General features: G+C 42.4%; 1 protein-coding gene across 1 annotated transcript in view; it reads right to left on the bottom strand.

Annotated features, from left to right (window-relative positions):
- TRPM1 (transient receptor potential cation channel subfamily M member 1) overlaps positions 1 to 20047 on the bottom strand; it is a 111813-nt gene that overhangs the window by 53730 nt on the left and 38036 nt on the right. Inside the window, 9 exon segments of the mRNA XM_068544150.1 lie at positions 4818 to 4918; positions 5590 to 5662; positions 7025 to 7148; positions 7582 to 7756; positions 11916 to 12087; positions 13214 to 13338; positions 13967 to 14180; positions 16763 to 16958; positions 19873 to 19952. Coding sequence (XP_068400251.1) covers positions 4818 to 4918; positions 5590 to 5662; positions 7025 to 7148; positions 7582 to 7756; positions 11916 to 12087; positions 13214 to 13338; positions 13967 to 14180; positions 16763 to 16958; positions 19873 to 19952 — 1260 coding nt within the window.

Below are 20047 nucleotides of genomic sequence, written 5' to 3'. Positions count from 1 at the left end.
GGAGGGTCTGCATAGGGAGGTCCAGCGCCGCACCAACCTGCTCCAATCTGCAGAGGGCAAAGAAAAGCTGTTCAGTAGACACCCCCCTCCTAAATAGGGAACTCTTGGTCAGTCCTCCCAGGGAGGAGAAAAACCTATTTGTAAAATAGGCTCCTTATACTAATTATTCAGTCCCATCCCTCACTCTGAAATGGGGATAGGCAAGCAAGGATCTGCAACAGAAAAGGACAAAATGAACAATGGGAACAGCTGACCAGGGAGAAAATAGAGATAATTCAGGGAACAGGAGAGGACTTAAAAAAAATATAATTTGTATCCTCAGATATTGCATTCATGAGATGAAAACAGGCTGACATGAGAATGGAACCATCAGGAAACAAGAAAGCTTTCTCAGACATCAAAAATAGGATTGCCTACATTTAAAAAAATAGCACAAGAGAATGCTAAGGAAAAAGTTGCGATTTCCAAAAACCTACAGCAAAATGATAGAGAGACAGAAATGATAAAATGGAGGATCAGCCCAAGGGGACCAACATTTGCTTAACTTATAGGAATTCCAGAGGAAGAGAAAGAGAGAAAATGAAGGCTGAAATACTCAAAGAAGCGGTAGAAGAAAATTTCACAGAGCTCGGGAAAGACTTGGGTCTTTATCATAAAGGGGCCTTTGACAGCCAAGCAGAATGAATGGCCACATGACTGGCCATACGAGTCCTTGAGTTTGCTGTCTCTGTACATTTCATTCTCATTTGTTTGAAATAGAACACATGTCCTTGTGAAATTTCTAAACACTGAAGATAAAGAGCAGACCTCAAACTACATCTGAGAGAAGACAGTGGTTCATCATAATTGGAAGAGGATCACATGGCAACCATGAGCCTGGTGTGTGGCAGAGTGTTTTCAGACATGTAAAGACAGAGAATGGTTATCTTCCCACACATGTTCATGAAAAAAATTACTTGAAGATATACTGCAGCGAAATGAAAAAAAAATCCGAGAGAGAGGAAGACATGGAGTGTGGGAAGAAATGAGCCTCTCTGAGAACACACACTGCAGGGGTGTCTGATGTGGTCAGCTGCACAGCAAACTTTGAGAGCATCCAGAGAAACACGAGGCTTTGAAAGATTCTACAAGAAGAAAGGGAATTGCACTCAGTGGACAGTAATAATTAAAAGAATAGATCGTCTTAATGATGTGAGGCATATGGTACGAAGAAAAAAGAGAATCAATTTGGAAATGCAAGGAAAAGCAAACATCTAGCTATTCAAATAAGTCATGGTCCAAATATGAAGGAAACTCAAAGGTCCCATAATTTTAAACAATGGATGGACTGTAGGAACCTTGATGCTTGTTGTATTTTCCTTTGTGTGGCCCAGGTAATTGACCCAGGGCTACCTTTCTTTCTCTTTGAGTTCAGCCATAATGTTAGGTTCAGCAGTGAACAATCTGTACAGAATCGCAGTAAAGTCTTCTGCTTTCTCCATTTTTAGAATCAACATAAAGACCTGGTATGCGGGGTGGGGGTGGGCAAAGTGTATGAAGATGGTGAAAAGACACAAACATCCAGTTATACAATAAATGTCTTGGGGGTGCAATGTACAGCATGGTGACTACAGCTAATAATACTGTATTGTGTATTTGAAAGGTGCTAAGAGAGTAGATCTTAAAAGTTCTTATTACAAGAGAAGACACTGTAACTGTGTGTGGTGATGGATGTTCACTAGACTTATTGTAGTGATCATTTCATAATTTATACAAATATCGAATCTTTACTGTGTACACCTGAAACTAATACATCATACGTCAATTATATCTCAATTAAAAATAAAAGAATATAAACAATGAGGACCTACTGTATAGCACAGGGAACAAGATTCAATATCTTACAATAAGCTTTAATGGATAAGAATCTGAAAAAGATTATATACATAATTGAATTATATATGTGCTGTACACCTGAAACGAACACAACATTGTAAATCAACTATACTTCACTTTTTTGAAAAAGAAAAAATATGCATGTCTTAAATGAGAATTACATTAGAAATTTGTTTGAAGCTTGCCCCTCCTTTATTGAGGTTAAAAATATATCTGATCATAAATAAATAAATACCATAATGAGATACTACTACACATCCCTAGAATAGTTAAAATTTAAAAAAAATCTGTCAGTACCAAATATTGGCAAGGACATAGAGAAACTCTCCTTACATTGCTGGTGGGAATGTAAAATGCTACAGCTGCCTTGGAAAACAGACAAGCAGTTTCTTAAAAAGGTAAACATACATTTTCCATCTACCTGGCAAATCCACTCCTAGCTATCGACTGAAGAGAAATGGAAACATACGTCCACATAAGACCTGCACATAAATGTACACAGCAACATAATTCATTGTTCTCAGTCAAGAACTGGAAGCAAATACCCAGTTAAAAAATAAAAATAAATATCCAGGTAAAAAAATAAAAATAAAAAGGACCAATATGAAAATGTGATGATTAAAGAGTGAGACGTAAACAGACCTGAGTGAGTATTACAGAACGACGTGTAAGCATCAACCATCTCCATCGTGTAGAAGATGAGGTTGACCCAAGTAGGAACACTGACGGTGTAGGGAAAGGAAGGGGATGTGTAGAGCCACTAATTTCCTCATTTTACAACGTGAGAGTCTAACGCTGATGAAGCAAGTAGATGGTTCAAAGCTATCATGATAACCAATAAGAGAATTAAACATACAGGCATCAAACGCAGGAGGGGCAGAGCAGGCAGGGCAAGCGAGCTACTTCCTTCTCTTTCCAAGTGGAGAATTGAAAGACACATCTACACGTGATTAATCGAGAAAGTGATAAAACGTGTTATGTCAACGAACAGAGGCCGCCGTCAGGAAACCAGAACACGGGGACAGTTGAGTGCCTTTGGGAGGTGGGGTGTGAGGGCTCCGTTTTTCACGGTACGCTCTGCTCTGTTATTTGCTTTTCAGACCATATTTATGCGTCCACTGGATAACAGATAGCACAAAACACTAAGCAACGTGAAAAAGGAGGTTAGAGAATATTTAATGCCAACATAAGAGTGAAAAAATGAAATTATAAAACACATACAGTATTGCTGAGTTTTTCTGTGGGGGGGCAGTCATGAGTGATTGTTTCCTTCATCTTGCCTGTCTGTATTTTCTATGCTTTCTGGAAATTACTTATTGCTTTTCTAACAAGCAGACGGACGAAGGCCGTTGCTTCAGGCCAGGTAGAGCCTGCGTGTGTGGCCCGTTCCCTGGGTCAGGTCCTTTCTGTAATCTTGAAAGCCTGGCCCTCTCTGTGTGGTTAACTCAGGACCGCGTCCTCAGAAAGTTGCCGCTCGAAAAGAAAAAAAGCAAACAAAAGCCGGGATCCCTCTTACTGAGTAGCTGGTCTCGGGAGCTCATGACAGAGCCCCTTTTTGCAATCCTTTCTGGAATCTCTTAGATTCTCTGCCACAGCAAGCTGCCTCATAACCATTCATGGAGCAATTTACCTTGCTCTCAAGTCCTTTACCAAGAGTGTTAAAACCAGGAGATTCAAAAGGAATTAAGATATTTAAGGTGTCGTGCTATTCTTCTTAATTTGCATAGTTCAGTAAACAACATGCACAAACCACACCCCCCCAACCCTGTATCTTATTCCTTTAATACACTCATCTGATCCCTTAAATTCTTTACGCTAATTAAATAAAGGGTGACTGTGAAAAATGAAATGCCTTTTGCAGGGATATACCAGGCCTGTTTCGAGAAATATGGTTTTTAAAGTCTGACATGAACCCTCTAGATATCCCAAACCCCTTTTGAAGCAGCAGAGCCCATTTTGCAAACAAAAATTTACCCTGAGTCCCAATCTACAAAACCCATCAAAGAAGCTGCTTTTTTAAAAAAATTAATTTTTGAAAACTGAAGTATAGTTGACTTACAATGTTAATTTCTGCTATACAGTTATAAACATATATATATACTCTTTTTCACATTCTTTTCCATTATGGTTTATCACAGGATATTGAATATAGTTCCCCTTGCTATACAGTAGGACCTTGTTGTCCATCCATTCTATATATAATAGTTTGCATCTGCTAATCCCAAACTCCCAATTCATCCCTCCCCCACACCCCTCCCCCTTGGCAACCACAAGTCTGTAAAGAAGCTGCTTTGATTGAAGGAGTGGGAGGCTGAGAGCTGCTCATCACCCCACACGCACCACACCACACCCACGTACAACCACACACACACACAGATCCCACGGACGTACACCACATGTACGGTAAACCATAGCACAATCACACACCACACATCCACACACACATTTAACAACCTACACACGTGCTACACAAAGAGACACACACACAATACACCAAACCACACACACACACACCACATCCCAAAGACCATACACAATGATCACACTCACAGAGTCCCCTAGGCCTCCGGGGTTTCATGGAACATAATTTGAAAAATCAATGCTTTCAATGCAATCACTGTATTTCATTTTAATGAGCTATTTTCTTTCTTCTTTTTCTTTAAAAGGGTGAAAAACCATGTTCACCAGCAATGATAAAATATTTAGTGCTCTTTCTTCAAGAGCGCTGGTTTGAATCTGAAGTTAGTGCTAGGAGCTCTTACTTCTTGCTGGTTCTTTGAAATGAAATAGCAACATTTCCTAATAATCCTAAAGATTAGACATCGGGTCATCAGGAAGCCCAGATAACTTCCTGAGATCCACGACACAAGGGAGAACATATTAATGCATCCTCTGTACAAAGTCATGACGAATGGTATGAATTGAAAAACACTTAGTTTCACCGGCCAGCGGGGCCCAAAGACAAAGATCTGGCTGCGAGCTATGTCCACGCGGTTCCAAGCCAGCGCCAAGCTCAGCTGGTCCCGAGCCGATGCGTTTGTGCCTGGAAGGCAAGAGATGGGGCACTACTCACTCCATGCCTGGGTCGCCTGGGGGTGACAGGGGCTGGGTGGGGAACACAGGCTTCCCCAGGCTGGCTCAGCAGCAGCCTGGAAATAAGCACGGCTGCCTTTTCTCTGGCCCCTGAGGAATCACTCAGGCCCCAAATCCAAGGACCAGCTCATTCCTACCAAGCAGCCAGCCTGATGGTGACCCCCCGCCCCTTTCCTCCAGCACCCTCCCCTTTCCAGTGGAGCAGAGAGGTGACCCCATGAGCAGCCAGGTGGCACCTGTCGTTAGGAGTGGGCCGGGGAAATTGGACAGAGCACTGCGGGATGCAGGGATCGCAAATGAAAAATCATTTCACGCTTACCCTCTGTGAGTTCAAACCTGTAATGAGCTAGTTACAGACGGAAACTGGTTCTTGACTTCAGCCCATCATGATCCATTGGCCCGCCAAGAAAAGTCCCCCTCCCAAGAAACCCATTTCGAGCCCCATCGTTTTACCATGGCTTTATCCTGAGATAATTTCTAGGCAGCCTGGCGGGCTCGGGGTTCCATCCCCAGCAGACACAGTTCCCGGCGGGAGGAGGGGGGAGGGGTTTCCCAGCCACAAGCAGAGCTCCGGGGAGGCCAGCACGAAAGGACAGGAGTGGCTGTTTCCTGAGAGCTCACCTTTCAGCAGAGCGGTTAAAATTGCCATTTCGATGTCTTGCTGACCCTCGGAACCCATTCTAAACACAGTGACCTGAAAACAGATTAATCGTGAAAAGACTGAGTAAAGCAAAGTGGAAAACAAGAGGGAGAATTGGGGAGCTGCTTAAAAAGGACCACAAACAAGATCTGGCGCGACAGATGAATGGATAAAGAAGATGCGGCACGTGTATACAATGGAGTATTACTCAGCCATAAAAAGAAATGAAATTGAGTTATTTGTAGTGAGGTGGATGGATCGAGAGTCTGTCATACAGAGTGAGGTAAGTCAGAAAAAGAAAAACAAACACCATATGCTAACACATATATATGGAATCTAAAAAATAATGGTTCTGATGAACCTAGGGGCAGGACAGGAATAAAGACACAGATGTAGAGAATGGACTTGAGGACACGGGGAGGGGCAAGGATAAGCTGGGACGAAGTGAGAGAGGAGCGTTGACATAGATACACTACCAAATGTAAAATAGACAGCTAGTGGGGAGCAGCCGCATAGCACAGGGAGATCAGCTCAGTGCTTTGCGACCACCTAGAGGGGTGGGATAGGGAGGGTGGGAGGGAGATGCAAGAGGGAGGCGATATGGGGATATATGTATACATATAGCTGATTCACTTTGTTATACAGCAGAAACTAACACAACACTGTAAAGCAATTATACGCCAATAAAGATGTTAAAATAAATGAATAAATAAATAAATAAAAAGGACCATAGAGTCTGACGCTAATGCAGCAATCCCGAGAGCGACATGATTTTACACCAGGTGCTTCTGATTCAGAAAGAACAGCATTGCTCGTCCTGATTTTGAATCCTTGCCTGGATCTTATTTTATTCTTTACCCCATCTGGAGCTGAGGGAGCTCATGCAGGATGTACATGTCAATATCTAAATGGCTATTGAAGATGACAAAGTCATCTCCACTCAGATTTGATATATCTGTAGGAAACTTGTAGATTTAGAATTTCAAAGAGGCTGTTTTCTGTGCAACAAGAGTGCCTCTTCCTTATAAGCGTAATTAAGGAGGCGAAGAGTGGGAGAAAATGAGTGTATCTGGTAGAATTTTGTAAGTACACCTGAAAGCATGGCATATGTCACTCCTTGATGCTTTGAATCTGATTGATATCATGAGCCTCAGAATTGGTGGGATGTAGCCTGAAGTGCCCTGACATTTAAAAGATCTGAAGCACCCGTGTCCCTCTTCCGAAGAGAATCTGCCTGTGCTTAGCCTGCTTCCCGCACATGGACAGAACCACCAGTTGGGTCAGGATCTGTAAAATGCCTCTAGGAAAAGGGTGAATGGAAATAGGAACTACTCCATCCTGCACACATGGGCAGAATTAGAGAGGAAACATAATTCTCTCTGTGGAGCGCTTGGGAAGTCAACTCAAGACACTTACAAGTTCTTTCTTTTTCATGCACTCCATGATCATCGCAAAGAGCTGATGCGATTGTGTCTTGTTGTAATTAAATGTTTTCTGAATGGTAACTAGAAGCTGTTCTCTGAGGGAGTCATTGATTACCCTGTTCGAAGGAAATGGGAAAGAGAAGAAAACAACACAGGTGAAATCTGTACGTGAATAAATCAGACATCTCTATGCCCGTCTGGTATCTTTGATTTGAAACTTTATCATTGGAGGATATCCCAGGATAGCAGACCCAAGGGGACTATAGTCGAAAACTGTGTTCACACTTGTCCTAAATTCCAGGCTTGTTGAAAAACTTACAAGGGAAAATGCAGTTGGGAGAGAGCATCTTCCCTCCTGAGAAAGAATCCGTAAGAAACACCACGCTCCTGAGAGCTCCCTCACTTGCTGACCTTGGGAAGTGGGAGAGGAGGGCTAGTAAGTCTTCCTTCTTTTCCATTTTTGGAACAGCTAAATGGATCACGATTTCCTCTGGGCCTAACAAGAAGGTATTCAAAACCCCACCCTTTGTAACATATCAGAAATCTTACCCTCCTTCTTCAGAGTACTTGTGTGCAAAAGACAGGACGTCCGAGGCCCGGCCACTGCCGTCGCAGACCACCACGGGGACCGGAGGCTCTTCTCGGAGATACTCCAGGACCATGGAAATCACGTTTGGGCCCCCTTCCACCACGAGGCCCACGACGGGCACACCCTGCCCCAGTCCTGCAACACACACCACATCCACCTTCAGACCACGGTCACGGCCCTATTCGACTGTTACCGACCAGGGTTCTTGGCCTTCCCCAATCAATAGAAATTGACTAGAAGCCAGACAAGAAATTCAGGCAAGGCTTTATTGGGGCCCCGGCTGCAGCAGCGGGGAGCGAGAGCAAACAACAGGTTCCCTTGCTTGCTCACTAGCTGAGGGGGGGCGAGCTTGTTCCTTATATGGGGTGAGGGTAGGGGTGTGTCCAGGGGTCAGGCCGGAGGGGTGGCTTAGGCGTTTTGCCCACCCCTTAGGTGGTGTTGTGTGCAGGGGGCATGCACAGTACCCTGCTTTTGCTCCGGACACCCTGTTTTTCCTCCAGGCTCTTCAAAAGTGGCCGTTGGGTTTTTTGGCTTCTTTGTATCTTTTAGGTCCAGAATTTGCCCCAACTGCCTGTATGAAAGCAGTTATTTTTAGTCCCATACAGTTTCTTAGTATTTTGTTGTTCGTGGAGAGGTGTGTCCATGTGCAAGCATTGCAGCACTGCAGCAAAGGGTCCCAGGTCTCAGCAAAGAGTCCCAGGTCCCAGCCTGTCTCAAGAGCACTCACTGTAATTCCTGAAACATGGTGAAGAGGAAAACCTTTAGGCCTGGAAGTATGCTTATGTGGAGTTAGTGTTCACCAGGAGACTTGAAGGAACTCAGGATGTGATGACTGTTTACATTCTTTTATTCAAACCCCATATTATAGCCTTACTGGAAAAAGCAGAGCCTTTAAATTACAAACTTTCCAAAACATGTGTGGTTCAACTCCATGTATCACTCAACTGGCTTATGGACTACTTCAAGGTGAGATGTGAGAAACACGGGAGATTCTTCTTGCTAAAAGAATACCTCCCTGCTGCCTTGCCCCAGGTGAAGTTCCCACCCTGGATGGCTGTCCCTTCAAGAATGACACAGCGACGGCTTCCGTGGTGGCGCAGTGGTTGAGAATCTGCCTGCCAATGCAGGGAACACAGGTTTGAGCCCTGGTCCGGGAAGATCCCACATGCCACGGAGCAACTAGGCCCGTGAGCCACAACTACTGAGCCTGCGGGTCTGGAGCCTGTGCTCCCAACAAGAGAGGCCGCGATAGTGAGAGGCCCGTGCACCGCGATGAAGAATGGCCCCCGCTTGCCACAACTAGAGAAAGCCCTTGCACAGAAACGAAGACCCAACACAGCCAAAAATAAATTAATTAATTAATTAATTTTAAAAAATAAAAGAAAAAAAAAAAGAATGACACAGCGAAAGGTGTCTGGACCAGCGATAGGAGAACTCCGGTCAATGCCTGGCCTCACACGTATTAGCCTTACGACAGGGGGCCAATCACCAGGCCACCCTGAAGTGCAGGGAACCATCCGTAAAAGGTGAATCATCACAGGGCCTCCGCTACCTCCTAAAAGAGCAATAGATATAAAGTATAAGAAACTGTTCGGCTATCAAGGTCCTTGTCAACCTCAAGTGGTGTGTAAATATGCAGTGTTGTAGTAGGTGTTGATTCGGCCTCCAGGGGCTGGAATAGGCAGTGAGTTATCCAGGAGGGCAAATCTGTGGACCATCATTAGCCCACCAGTTAATACCTTGTACCCAGAGTCCTCCCTCTGTCTCTATGATAGGACTCTTTGGGAACACGGTAGACAAGCTGACTTTTGGTGGCAGAACCCGAAGGGAGGGCTCTGGGAAGCAGGAGGTGGCAAGAGCATCCCAAGAACCCAGGATTCCAGGGCAGGGGGAGATAGTGGGAGTGAAGGAGCAGCAGAGACTGTTGCAGCAAACGTAGAAATAAGACTTTTCTGATAGAAAAGGAAAACAAGGAAACAATGAACAGGCTGGGGAAACAGCATAAACAGGCCTGAAAGAGTTAAGTGATCTTGATTATTTTTTTAGCTGTTACTACTAACAAGCACTTGTAGCTAGACTTATCCTTCATAAAACTAATTACTCTCTTACTCCATGTGAATTGCACTCTGCACTTGGCATTTCTTCTCCCCCTACACTACCTTGTAGTACTCTTCATTTCAGAAAGAAGGTCATGGGCCAATAACTTCAGGGACACCAGACCTGGTTGCTGAGCTGCCTGACAACAGCTTTGGCTATAAATTTGCAGAAGAAAAGAAATGCAAGACCTTCATTACTTTGAGGCTTATCACCTACCCCAGACCACAAGCCCCGGGCTATAAAACCTCTCCCTATTCCCCAGGAAGGGGGCACAGTTCTTGAGGCACTAGCCTGCTGTGTTTCCTCTTTGCCTGGCAAAGAATAAAGCTACTCTTTCAATTCTCCTCCAAAACTCTCTTTCCATATCTCATTTCGGCATTGGTGTACAGAGAGCCAATATTTTGGCATCAGGACAAATTTGCCTACTTCACAATTTTACCCCAAACTGGCTAAAACAGATTATATTCTGAGCATGTTTTACCAGGTGTCCATTAGTTGTGATGGGAGTTATTTGATCAACATTAATAGATGGTGAATAGGAGATGTGTCCTTGGTCTCACAGTTCTGAAGGCCTTTGGATAAAATCTGCCAGCACAGTTAGGAGAAGGTCTAAGACTTTCAAGTGGGGAAATTCAGAGTTTCTGGTTTGCTTCCACAGTGCATTTCTACAGTCAGGAGCTCTTAAATATTTTGAACAACTTTGCCATCTCCTACCAGAATAATCTCAGTTAGGTTCATTTCAGCAGCTATGCATTGACGATCTGCTTTGTGCCAGGCAGGCGCCTGGCCAAGAGATGCTGGAGAAATAGACCAAGATGACATGGACCCTGCCCTTGAGATTTCCAACCCCAGCAAGGCTTGACATTTGAGATCTTCGGGACTCCAGTGGCCAAATCACCTTCTTTTCTAGAAACAGAGGAGAACTGGTTCTTCGTGGTTTAGGCTGGACCCCTGAAACTCCGTGCCGTGGGAGGTGACAACTGAGCACCCCTTTGCTGTCCCTGCCCCACTCAGAACCCTAGGCAAAGGATGACAAAGGGAAGCCCACAGGTCACACGGCCAGGGGAGGCTGGTCGGTGTGAACGCGCACACGCCCAAGACAGCAAAAATGTGAGAACCATCAGCCAGGGGGCTGATACTCAGAAACCCACCACTTCTCATGGCAGATCGTCATTCTAACCACGTGGCAGTCTCACAGACCCCTTAATTATGCTTTAAAATGACCATTTCCCAGGCCTAGACTGTCTTTCGCAATCTTACCAGTAATGATTACAACAAAATACTCTTTAAGATCATTCAGCAATTGCTTGACAGTAAGAATCACTGAGTTATGAACATGCCCCAAGAGATGACACCAGTTATTTTAATTCTAACCAGTTGTTATGATCGTTTCATCTGACTGAGGTCCATTCCTTTCTCTCTAGCTTGACCTCAGCATCCTCCTGACAGCGGCAGCTCCCCTGCAGGGTGTGCCCCCTGGACCAGCATGGAGGGGGGCGCCCTGTTGGGAGCAGTCAGCTCCTGCAGGCCTCTCCAGAGGCTTCCCCACCTGGCCCATCTCTGGTGAGAGACCCAGAGCTACAGAGATATTTAATTTAATGAACTCAGAGCATGTAGTTGATAGAAGGAATCATACTAAGCCTTTGAGTGACAAATGTGTTTCCTGTCCAGACATTTAAAAAGTTTGGGATTAGCAGAGGCAAACCATTATCAATAAGATGGATAAACAACAAGGTCCTACAGTATAGCACAGGGAACTATATTCGATATCCTGGAATAAAACATAATGGAAAGAATGTGAAAAAGAATATATATATGTATAACTCAGTCACTTTGCTGTACAGAAGAAATTAACACAGCATTCATTATAAATCAGCTATACTCCAATAAAATTTTAAAAACTAACTATAATCATTACAAGGAATGAGAACCACTGGCAAAGTGGCGGGAGATGCCATCACCGTGAAAACGGCTGTGGGGCTGTTTCTCGGGTCCACTCTTCTCGTGAACTTGAGACAAAGCATCACAGCACAGCTCAGTGATTTGGTAGGTGGCTAAAGGAAAGGGTCTTGCTAAGTCATCTCCTGATGGTCTAAGAAGAGTCAAGGTGAAGGCTCTAAATACCCTCGGGTGCTCTCTCTTCCAGCCTGGTTTTCAGGGCAGCAGCGGCAGCCCAGTGGCCGTGGCCAGAACTTACTTGTGTTGATCTTCTGCAGAGAGATGTGCTTCTCCAGCTGCCTTCTCAGCATCACCTCGGCACCGTACTTGCCCAGGGTGCCATTGTCAGCCAGGATGAAGTGCGTGTGCGAGTTGTTGAGCACAGAGAGCTTACTCAGCGGGTTGGACATGGTCTGGTACACCCGTGTCACCTGACGAAATGCACAGCACAAGTCAGAGCTGCAAAACTTGGACAATAAGACAGGGGAAGCAAGAACATATGGATGTGGAGTGACAGCTTCACCTAATTGTGCACTTCAACCTACTCTCGCTTCCCTAGCCTCTCTATTGAAGGATTTTTTTTTGTAAATTTTTATATCAAATTAGAAAATATTATTTTAGATCATGACAACCCAACAGATCATGATGACCCAGCAAGTACACTCCCGGGCACTTATTGCAGAGAGAGGAAAACTTACATTAATACAAAATCCTGTACACAAAAGTTTATGGCAGCTTTATTTGCAGTAGCCAAACTGGAAACAACCCAGATAGCCTTCAACAGATAAATGGTACATCCATACGGTGGGACCCCACTCAACAATAAAAAGGAGTAAACTATTGATACATGCAACCATTTGGATGGATCTCCAGAGAATTAAGTGGCAAGTAAAAAGCCAGCCCTCAAAAGTTACATACTGTACGATCCCATTTGCATAACATTCTTGAAATGATAGAACTGTAGGATGAAGGGCAGATGAGTGGTTCCCGGGGTTAAGGCAGAAGTGGAAGCAGGAGGGAATTGGGTATGGATATTGAAGGGCAACGTGAAACAACAAGGTCTTACGGTATACCACAGGGAAGTATATCCAATGTCCTATGATAAACCATAATGGAAAAGAATATGAAAAAAAAATGTGTGTATATATATATACATATACACACACGTATACAATGTGTATGTGTGTATATATATGCGTATATATACATATATATACGCATATATATATGCAACTGATTCACCTTGCTGTACAGCAGAAATTAACACAACATTGTAAATCAACTATACTTCAATAAAAAAACAAACAAATGAATGAATGAAAAGGGCAACATGAGGGCTCCTAGTAAATGTTCTGCATCTTGACTAGATTGATATCAATTATCCTGGTTTCGATCTTGTATCGTAGTTTTGCAAGTTCTTAACTTTTGGGGACAGGATAAAGGCTATATGGGACCTTGCTTTATTATCTCCTACACCTGCAGGTGAAATCTACAATGACATTAAAACAAAGACTTCGATTTTTGAAAATTGCCCATTTCTGGGGAGAAAATACTTACATCCCTTCCAATCAGATCTTCTTTATTCTCCACGATGCCCCAGGGAGCAATTCCTATAGCACAAACCCGGCCTCTGGACTTGGAGGAGTGTTCTTTCAAGGCATCCCCCACGTGGCTGATGACACCTGTGAGAGGCCATAAGTCATATCTGTAGGCCCCTTACCTCCCATCAAACCACTATTCATGAACTTCAGGGACCCCAGCTCTGAACCACTCCATTTCCTACAGAACAGGGTTAAGACACTGAAAGTCTGAGCTCATAATAGCTAGTCATCCTGCATTCGCTCCTAGAAAAGGGAAAACAAAAACAAAACCCAAAGCAACTGTGCAGGAATTGTCTTTACAAGTTTCCAAGACCTAAGGATGGAAGTACGAGGGGTCTCTTTGGCAGGCCTTGGCTGCATTCAGCTAAAGTCTAGAGTCAGACGCCTGCCATGTTCCTCAACCTCTCTGGGCCTCGTTGTCCTCCCTCTTGTGATCGGGAAAGGATTGTCAGGAGCCTCAGTGAAAATGAGGCTTGTACAGGGCTCACTTCAAGGAATGGCACATAGTAGGTGCCAGAAATGTTGACCATTATCATGATCATACCAAAATAAAAACCGAGCTACCGAATAAAGATTTCATTCTGCCAGAAATATTATCAGAATGCAGTATCTTCTGTTTTTTTTTATCATAATTATCCAAAAGCTCTTTGGGAACCACGATGAGCTCTGGGTTTGTACATTTGCAGCAAGGGATACAGCCTGCACTTACCTGTGCTGATGCCCCCAGTGAAGATCCAGGCCCCAGTGGTCACAGCAGCCTTGATCAGACCTTTCCCAAAGACCTGCTTCAGCTTGGGCTGCATCTCAAAGTTCTGGAGGCCTCCGTGCACGGATATTAAGAGCTTAGGGAGTTCCAGCTGCCAGTCTCTCACCATGAGATGAAGCAGTGAATCTGGCTTCGTGTCATAGGAGACCCGGATATACTGCAAAAGAGGGTGTGACCCTGAATACTCGTTCTTCGATTTGACTCTTGTGTCATGGGGAACAAGTCTACTATTGCTGTCCAAGCAACAGCCACCTGGCTTTCTCTCCCATGGGGTTCTGGGGCCCTCTGTGTGAGTCTGTGGCCAAAGGATGGAGGGGAACTCTGGAGGGTTCCCAGATATAGCAAATAAAAATAGAGAATGCACAGGTAAACTTGAATTTTATATGAACAATGAAAAATGTTTTAGTATAATTATGGCTCCTGCAATATTTGGGACACATTTATACTAAAAAATCATCCGTTGTTTATCTGAAATTCAAATATAACTGGGGGTCTTGTATTTCACCTAGCAAACTTAATCTTTTTTTTTTTTCATTGCCTTAGGATGATTTATTTCTTCAAAGTTCCCAGCTAATTTTCATGGTAGCAGAACTTCTATAATGACAATAGTTAACCCTGAGAGTAAAAGGAATCCTGAAAATTTCCAATAATGAAATATAGTAATATTAGCAAAGATTTATTTTAGTTATTTAATGAGTTCATTAAAAATTATGTGCAATCACACACATGCATATATGCGCAAATGCCTCCAAATTAACAAATTTGTAGGAAATTTGTAGAAACAAATTTGTAGAAAATAAAACTGGAGTTTAAAGGAAACACATTTTATAATTTGAAAGCAAAGACCATTTATAGTTCTAAACAGAATTTGAAATACTTCTTTAATGTGTCTAGCATTCTTGGGAACACAGAAATTACTCCTGTTTGATTTTATCTTTGGATACTTTTTGCTCTTTTGAAACTTCTAGGAACTATACCCGCCAGGTTTACAAAAAATTTAGAGCAACTTATGAATTTATGTACTTTTAGGTAAAGCTTCTTAACAATTAGTCATTGTTGGGCTATATCCCAATCCACAGGTAAATCACAGTTCAGAATTACCTGAAATTATATACACTTTAGATGCAATCAAAAGTCAAACATGTCCCAAAATAAAATAAATATTGTTCACCTTATCCAGTGGCAACCCTAATCTTGAAGGCATCAATTCCAAAGCTGGAAAGATACATGCACCCCAAAGTTCATTGCAGCACTATTTACAGTAGCCAAGACATGGAAACAACCTGTCTGCTGTGAACAGATGAATGGATAAAGAAGATGTGGTACACACACACACACACACACACACACGCATATACATATATGGAATATTACTCAGCCATAAAAAAGAACGAAAAAATGCCATTTGCAGCAGCATGGATGGACCTAGAGATTGTCATACTGCGTGAACTAAGTCAGACAGAGAAAGACAAATATCATATGACATCACTTATATGTGGAATCTAAAAAAAAATGGTACAAATGAACTTATTTACAAAACAGAAATAGAGTCACAGGTGTAGAAAACAAACTTATGGCTACCAGGGGGGAAAGGCAGGGGAGGGATAAATTGGAAGATTGGGATTTACATACACACACTACTATATAAAAAATAGATAACTATTGATAATAAGGACCTACTGTATAGCACAGGGAACTCCACTCAACACTCTGTAATGACTATATGGGAAAAGAATCTAAAAAAGAGTGGATATATGTCTGTGTATAACTGATTCACTTTTCTGTACAGCAGAAACTAACACAACATTGTAAATCAACTATACTCCAATAAAAATTTTTTTAAAAAATTCCATAGCTGGCTCAGCTAGAATGTGGCTCCAGAGGTTGGCCTGGACGATAAGGAGGGAGTGGGTGCTGGGAATGGGGAGCAACGGCCAACCTCGGGGCTGGACCTTCCCCTCAAGGTGAAGAAGAGGTTAATGAGCAGATGCCTTGGCCCCTGTGAACAGCCTCTTTGTGTCCAGGCCAGTAGGCAGGATGCCCTTCCGGAAGACCTTACGTTGTGGTCTTTGGAACACAACTGAATTTTATTTGAACAATGATGTTGGGCTGGTGAAATAGAATGAAATTGCAAAAATGGTCTCACTGGGCACGTGAGAGCATTATTCAGAATGAGCTGAAAGGAATCACAGTGCTGACGCCTCCCCTCTTGGCAGGGCTCATCAGAAAGGCAGAGGGCATTCCCTGTTTACATGCAAATGTGAAAGGCCTCCGTCTTCTTGGGCCAGCTGAATGCAAGCCCAGAGAGGCTGTGTGTGGACTTCAGAGGGAAATATATCCAGAAACTCCTAACCCATGTAAGGGGGGTGGTAAATGTCCGCTGTAAGAAAAAACAAAACAAAGCCCCAAACAACCTTAAAAAACAAATAACATCATTCGTCTCTCATCAATGGTGTGGTATCTTTGTAGAGTGGGTCTGGACTGTGATGTGTGAATTCACAATCTTGGTACGGATTTAAAGGATACTGCGCGTTCTTTATCATAGTGCCCAGTTTCCAAATCTCATGGCTAAAAACTCGAGTGTGTGGATATATTTCCTGTCTTTGCATTGAAAACTACAGGAAGATAGAGCCACACCCCTGAAAGAAGACCCAGGTGTCTGCAGTCTGGGAGGCTGGGAGGCTGGGCCTCTGACGGAGGCTGTGGCTCAGCGGCATCCCTTCCCAAGGCCCCTCTTACCATGGCTTTATTGGAGTATCCGCCACCCTGGAATTCGAGAATCCCGTAGGAATCTGTTGGGTAGCTCTGGGTGTGTTTGCCAACAGACCATTTTTCGGGCTGAGTCTCCACCTGCTTGTTCTCCTCTCCATTTTTGCTGGCTGTTACACTCGGCAGAGGGGGGATATGCTGGTTGGTGAACTGGCCACAGCAACACCTGAAAACAAAGGCAAAGCTCAGTCTTGCTATAACATTTTCCTCCTTAAGATGAGTTAACCTGAACAGAAGCAGCCTAACACCTTCCTTATCCAGCTTTACTGGAGACAGAAATGCCCCTTATGATGTCCTTTTCCAGATAATCGATGCATATCTATTTCCATACCAGAAAAGTATAAATACCAGACTATTCTAAACACATTGGATGGTTGCCCTTCCCTACTGAACACATTTTTAGTCTTTTTGGTGTCTTGACAACATGACTATGGCCATCAATCACTGAATATTCTGTGACAAAGGACAATCACGCTCCCCCATGCAGAGTTGACATGCAATGATTTTTCAATATTATTGAATTATTCCATTGCTAGAGAAATGTAAAACATTTCTCTACACAAGTAACGTTGAAAGTATATTTGTTTTGCTGCTTTTGCTGCTCATACTTTTGGTGTCATTTCGAAGAGTCATTTGCCAAATCCAAGGTCATGAAGATTTACTCCTATGTTTTTGTTTAAGAGTTTTATAGTTTTAGCTCTTACATCTGACATTTGATAGATTTTGAGTTAATTTTTATATATCATGTGACGCAGGGACTTAAATCCATTCCTTTGATGTCCAGGTGTTTCAGCACCATTTGATGAAGAGACTAATCTTTCCCCATTGGTTTAGGCAACCTTGCTGAAATATCAATTGGTTATAGATGAATGGGTTTCTTTCTGGACTCTCAGTTCTATTCCATTGGTCTGTATGTCTACCCTTACTCCAGTACCATACTACTTTGATTAGCATAGGTCTGTAGTAAGTTTTGAAATCAGGTAAAGTGAGCCCTCCTACTTTGTTCTTTTTTTATTAGATTATTTTGGCTATTCTGTGTCCCTTGCAATTCCATATCAATCAGTTTGTCAATTTCTAGAAAGAAGTCAGCTGGAATTCTGATAGAGATTGTTTTGAATCATTTTGGGAATATTGCCATCTTAACTATGTTAAGTCTTCCAATCCATGAACATGGAATGTTTTCCCAATTATTTAGATCATCATTAATTTCTTTCAACAATGTTTTATACTTTTCAGATATAAGTTTTGTTTTGTTTTGTTTTTTGGTCATGCCACGCGGCTTGTGGGATCTTAGTTCCCCAACAAGGGATTGAGCCTGGGCCCATGGCAGTGAGTCCTAACCACTGGACCACCAGAGAAGCCCCTCAGATATAAATTTTGTAATTCTTTTGTTAAGTTTATCCCTAAGTGTCTAATTCTTTTTGATACCATTGTGTATGGAATTGTTCTGTTAGTTTCATTTTCATATTGTTCATTGCAAGCTTATAGAAATATATATGATTTTTGTATATTGATTTTGTATTCTGCAAACTTGCTGAACTTCTTTAGTAGTTATAATAGTTTTTTAGTGATTCCTTAGGATTTTCTATATACAAAATTATGTCACCTGCCGATAAAGATAGTTTTACTTCTTCCTTTCCAATACGGGTGCCTTTTATTTCTTTCTCTTATCTAATTGCCTTGGTTAGAACCTCTAGTAAAATTTTAATAGAAGTGGTAAGAGTGAACATCCTTGCCTTGTCTCTGATGTTAGGGGCAAGCATCCGATCTTTCACCACTAAGTATGATGTTAGCCATGGATTTTTTCATAGAAGCCCTTTATCAGGTTGAGAAAGTTCTCTTCTAGTCCTAGTTTTCTGGGTTTTTTAAAAATCGTAAAAAGGTGTTGGATTTTGTCAGACACTTTCTTGGTGTCAGTTGAGATGAGCATGTGATTTTTGTTTTTTATTCTATGAATGTGATGTATTGCATTAATTGATTTTCTGCTGTGAAAACAACCTTGCATTCCTGGGATAAATCCCAGTTGGTTATGATGTGTAATTCTTTTTATATGTTGCTGGATTTGGTTTGATAGTATTTGTTCAAGATTTCTGCATCCATATTCACAAGAGATATTAATCTGTAGTTGCCCTTTCTTGTGCTGTCTTTGGTTTTAATATCAAGGTAGTACTGGCCTCATAAAATGAACTGGGAAGTGCTCTCTCATCTTCTATTTTTTGAAAGAGCTTGTGAAGAATTGGTATCAATTCTTCTTTAAATATTTGGTAAAATTCAGCCGTGAAGCCCTCTGGATCTAAGCTTTTCTTTGTAGGTAATTTTTGATGACTAATCCTGCCTCTTCACTTCTTATAGGTTTCTTCAGATTGTGTATTTCTTCTTGAATCATTCTGGCAGTTTTTGTCTTTCTAGGAATTTTTCCATTTCATCTAAGTTATCTAATTTATTGTCATTGGTATACAGGTCATAGTGTTCCTTTATACTCATTTCTATTTCTGTAAGATTGGTGGTAATGTCTCTTCATTTCTGATTCTAGTATTTTAAGTCTTCTCTCTTTCTTCATCAATCTAGCTAAAGGTTCATCAATTTTGTGGCTCTTTTCCAAGAACCAGCTTTTGATTTCATTGATTTTTCTCTATCGTTTTAAGATTTTCTATTTCATTAACTCCCATTCTATTTTCTATTATTTCCTCCCTTTTCTTTCTTTCAGGTTTAGTTTGCCCTTCTCCTCCCAGTGTGTTATAACATTAGGAACTCTAACAGAGAGGCCAGAAGATACTCTGGAAATCTCTCTAAAGCCCTCAGCTCCTTGGTCTCACTAAGTCTAAGAGGAAAGTGTGGGCCCATCTGCTTGTGAAAACTCACATGAGTGAGTGGAGGACAGCACCTCTCCCCTGAGGCTGTCTGCATCTTGACAGAGGAACTTATAGCCCAGGTGACTCCCTGGTTAATGACCTACGTGGGGCATAAGTTCTAGCTGTCCTTGACTTCTTCTCTCCCTCCCCCAAACACCAGAATAGTTGCTGGCAACTGACAGAGAAGTGCAAGTTTGAATAATGTCTTAATTATGGCTTCCAATTTACCTGTTAGGATCTTTAGTGCTGGGAATTACAAAGATACATTCTCGTTTGCAAAAGGTTTTTTCTATCCAAGATTTCTGTCCCTGGAAGAGAAAAAAGTGGAAATTAGACCAGGATATTCCCAAGCCATCCTCAGAGTTCATTCTTTTGCTTTTATAAAATGAATAGTAACAGGAAG

Source organism: Eschrichtius robustus, chromosome 1 (genome assembly GCF_028021215.1).
Source record: "Eschrichtius robustus isolate mEscRob2 chromosome 1, mEscRob2.pri, whole genome shotgun sequence".
Lineage (NCBI taxonomy): Eukaryota > Metazoa > Chordata > Mammalia > Artiodactyla > Eschrichtiidae > Eschrichtius > Eschrichtius robustus.
Note: the sequence above shows the minus strand (reverse complement) of the source record. Positions and strands in the feature narration are given on the sequence as shown.